Below are 2,247 nucleotides of genomic sequence, written 5' to 3'. Positions count from 1 at the left end.
TTATGAATAGTTGATCGCTGAGTAAATATCTTTTGTGTCTACTGTGGGCAACTGTAGTTAAACTGCCAGTTGTGGTCTTTGTTGTGCGTTCCCAGATCTGTCTACAATATGGGTCTGTCTGCAAGCTTTTAAAAACTAATAAAAAACGGCTTTGTGCGCTCAACATTCCACTAATATATGCATATTGATCTGAAAATATTGGGAATTTGTTTGTCTAATATTTGATTCAGTGCCTGTGGCCCTTTTCCATAAAGCCTTTGTATTAAGCAGTATTTTTGTGCCTGTTTCTTTTATAAAAAATGTATTGAGACTCACTTTAGATCAGCAGACAAAATTCATATTCTTTGTTCTCCATGAACTAGTTTTGCCTCATTCATTCCCACTACGAGTCATCTGAATATAGTTGTACTGTAGAATATAGTAGTAACGCACACAGAGAGAGAGACGCACACACACACACACACACACACACACACACACACACACACACAGATTATATATATAGTTAGAATATAGTTGTAGAATATACAGTAGTAGTAACGCACAGAGAGAGAGACACACACACACACACACACACACACACACACAGTGAGATGGGAACACGCGTCCACGCTGTGTGTGCTGCTTGTGCTGAACCCAACACCTTAGACAAAACACCGGACCCCCAGGCTCTGTTTGTCTTTAAACATTTACTTTCAAAGGATTAATGCTCCCAGGCGCCAGAGCACCGTCGAGACAGCCGAGACAGAGCCCTCGCACCGCCGAGACAGACGAGACAGAGCCCTCGCACCGCCGAGACAGACGAGACAGAGCCCTCGCACCGTCGAGACAGCCGAGACAGAGCCCTCGCACCGTCGAGACAGACGAGACAGAGCCCTCGCACCGTCGAGACAGACGAGACAGAGACGAGACAGAGCCCTCGCACCGTCGAGACAGACGAGACAGAGACGAGACAGAGCCCTCGCACCGTCGAGACAGACGAGACAGAGCCCTCGCACCGTCGAGACAGACGAGACAGAGACGAGACAGAGCCCTCGCACCGTCGAGACAGACGAGACAGAGCCCTCGCACCGTGGAGACAGACGAGACAGAGCCCTCGCACCGTCGAGACAGACGAGACAGAGCCCTCGCACCGTCGAGACAGACGAGACAGAGACGAGACAGAGCCCTCGCACCGTCGAGACAGACGAGACAGAGCCCTCGCACCGTCGAGACAGACGAGACAGAGACGAGACAGAGCCCTCGCACCGTCGAGACAGACGAGACAGAGCCCTCGCACCGTCGAGACAGACGAGACAGAGACGAGACAGAGCCCTCGCACCGTCGAGACAGACGAGCCAGAGCCCTCGCACCGTGGAGACAGGCGAGACAGAGCCCTCGCACCGTCGAGACAGACGAGCGACGGCAGGAATTCAAAAACACCACGCTTTGTACCTCACAGGCCACCCTACTTATGCTGCAATCTGTGGCTTCTGATGCGGCGCCTTTAGAATGTTGATATCCGAGAGCCAAGGACCTGTGTGTGTGCGTGTGCGTGTGTGTGTGTGTGCTTGTGTTTGTGTATGTGTATTTATGTGTGTGTGTGCATGTATGTGTGTGCAGTGTGTGTGTGTGTGTGTGCGCCTGTGTGTGTGTGCGCCTGTGTGTGTGTGCGTGTGCGCTCGAGCGTGCGTGTGTGTGTATGTGTGTGTGCTCGCGCGTGTGTGTGTATGTGTGTTTGTGTGTGTGCTCACGCTCGCGTGCGTGTGCGAGAGAGAGAGAGACGAGAATGTGTTGCAGTGTGAGGTCACACATTAGAATTCATCCTCAGTAATAACAACCGTAACACAAAGAGACCCAAGATCCAAGGATCCCCGGAAACAAAAGACTTTTCTAAAGTTACCGTGATAAGAACTGCTCATGTAATGACACAGCAGTTGTGACAGTCGAGTCAACTCTTCACAGTCACGCTGGTGCTGGTCTGAGGTCTTTGTTGTCTCTTCTCGCTCTAAAACGAAGTGTGGTGATAGATCTGACTTTGCGCGACCGGAGCTGATGGGAAGTTGGCGTAAACGTTGGCGTTACTCTTGTCACCACTTGTTAAGACCGGGCCTGGGCCTCGTCACACTGTAGTATCTTTAATACGGACCTGACAGGGATGTGGGATATTTACAGTAATACTGCTATTTCTCTTCCAGCCATCCTGAACATGGACAACACTGTTGTGGACCTGGAGACGTTGCAGGCTCTGTACGAGAACGTAAGTCT

At 50.9% G+C, this 2,247-nt stretch overlaps 1 protein-coding gene across 1 annotated transcript in view; it reads left to right on the top strand.

Annotated features, from left to right (window-relative positions):
* Positions 1–2,247, top strand: part of fmn2a (formin 2a) — a gene marked incomplete at both ends in the record, with an annotated part of 47,674 nt that overhangs the window by 18,862 nt on the left and 26,565 nt on the right. The window contains 2 exon segments of the mRNA XM_084461380.1: positions 717–1,353; positions 2,178–2,239. Coding sequence (XP_084317506.1) covers positions 717–1,353; positions 2,178–2,239 — 699 coding nt within the window.

Source organism: Borostomias antarcticus (genome assembly GCF_949987555.1).
Source record: "Borostomias antarcticus genome assembly, chromosome: 2".
NCBI classification, from domain to species: Eukaryota; Metazoa; Chordata; class Actinopteri; order Stomiiformes; family Stomiidae; genus Borostomias; species Borostomias antarcticus.
Note: the sequence above shows the minus strand (reverse complement) of the source record. Positions and strands in the feature narration are given on the sequence as shown.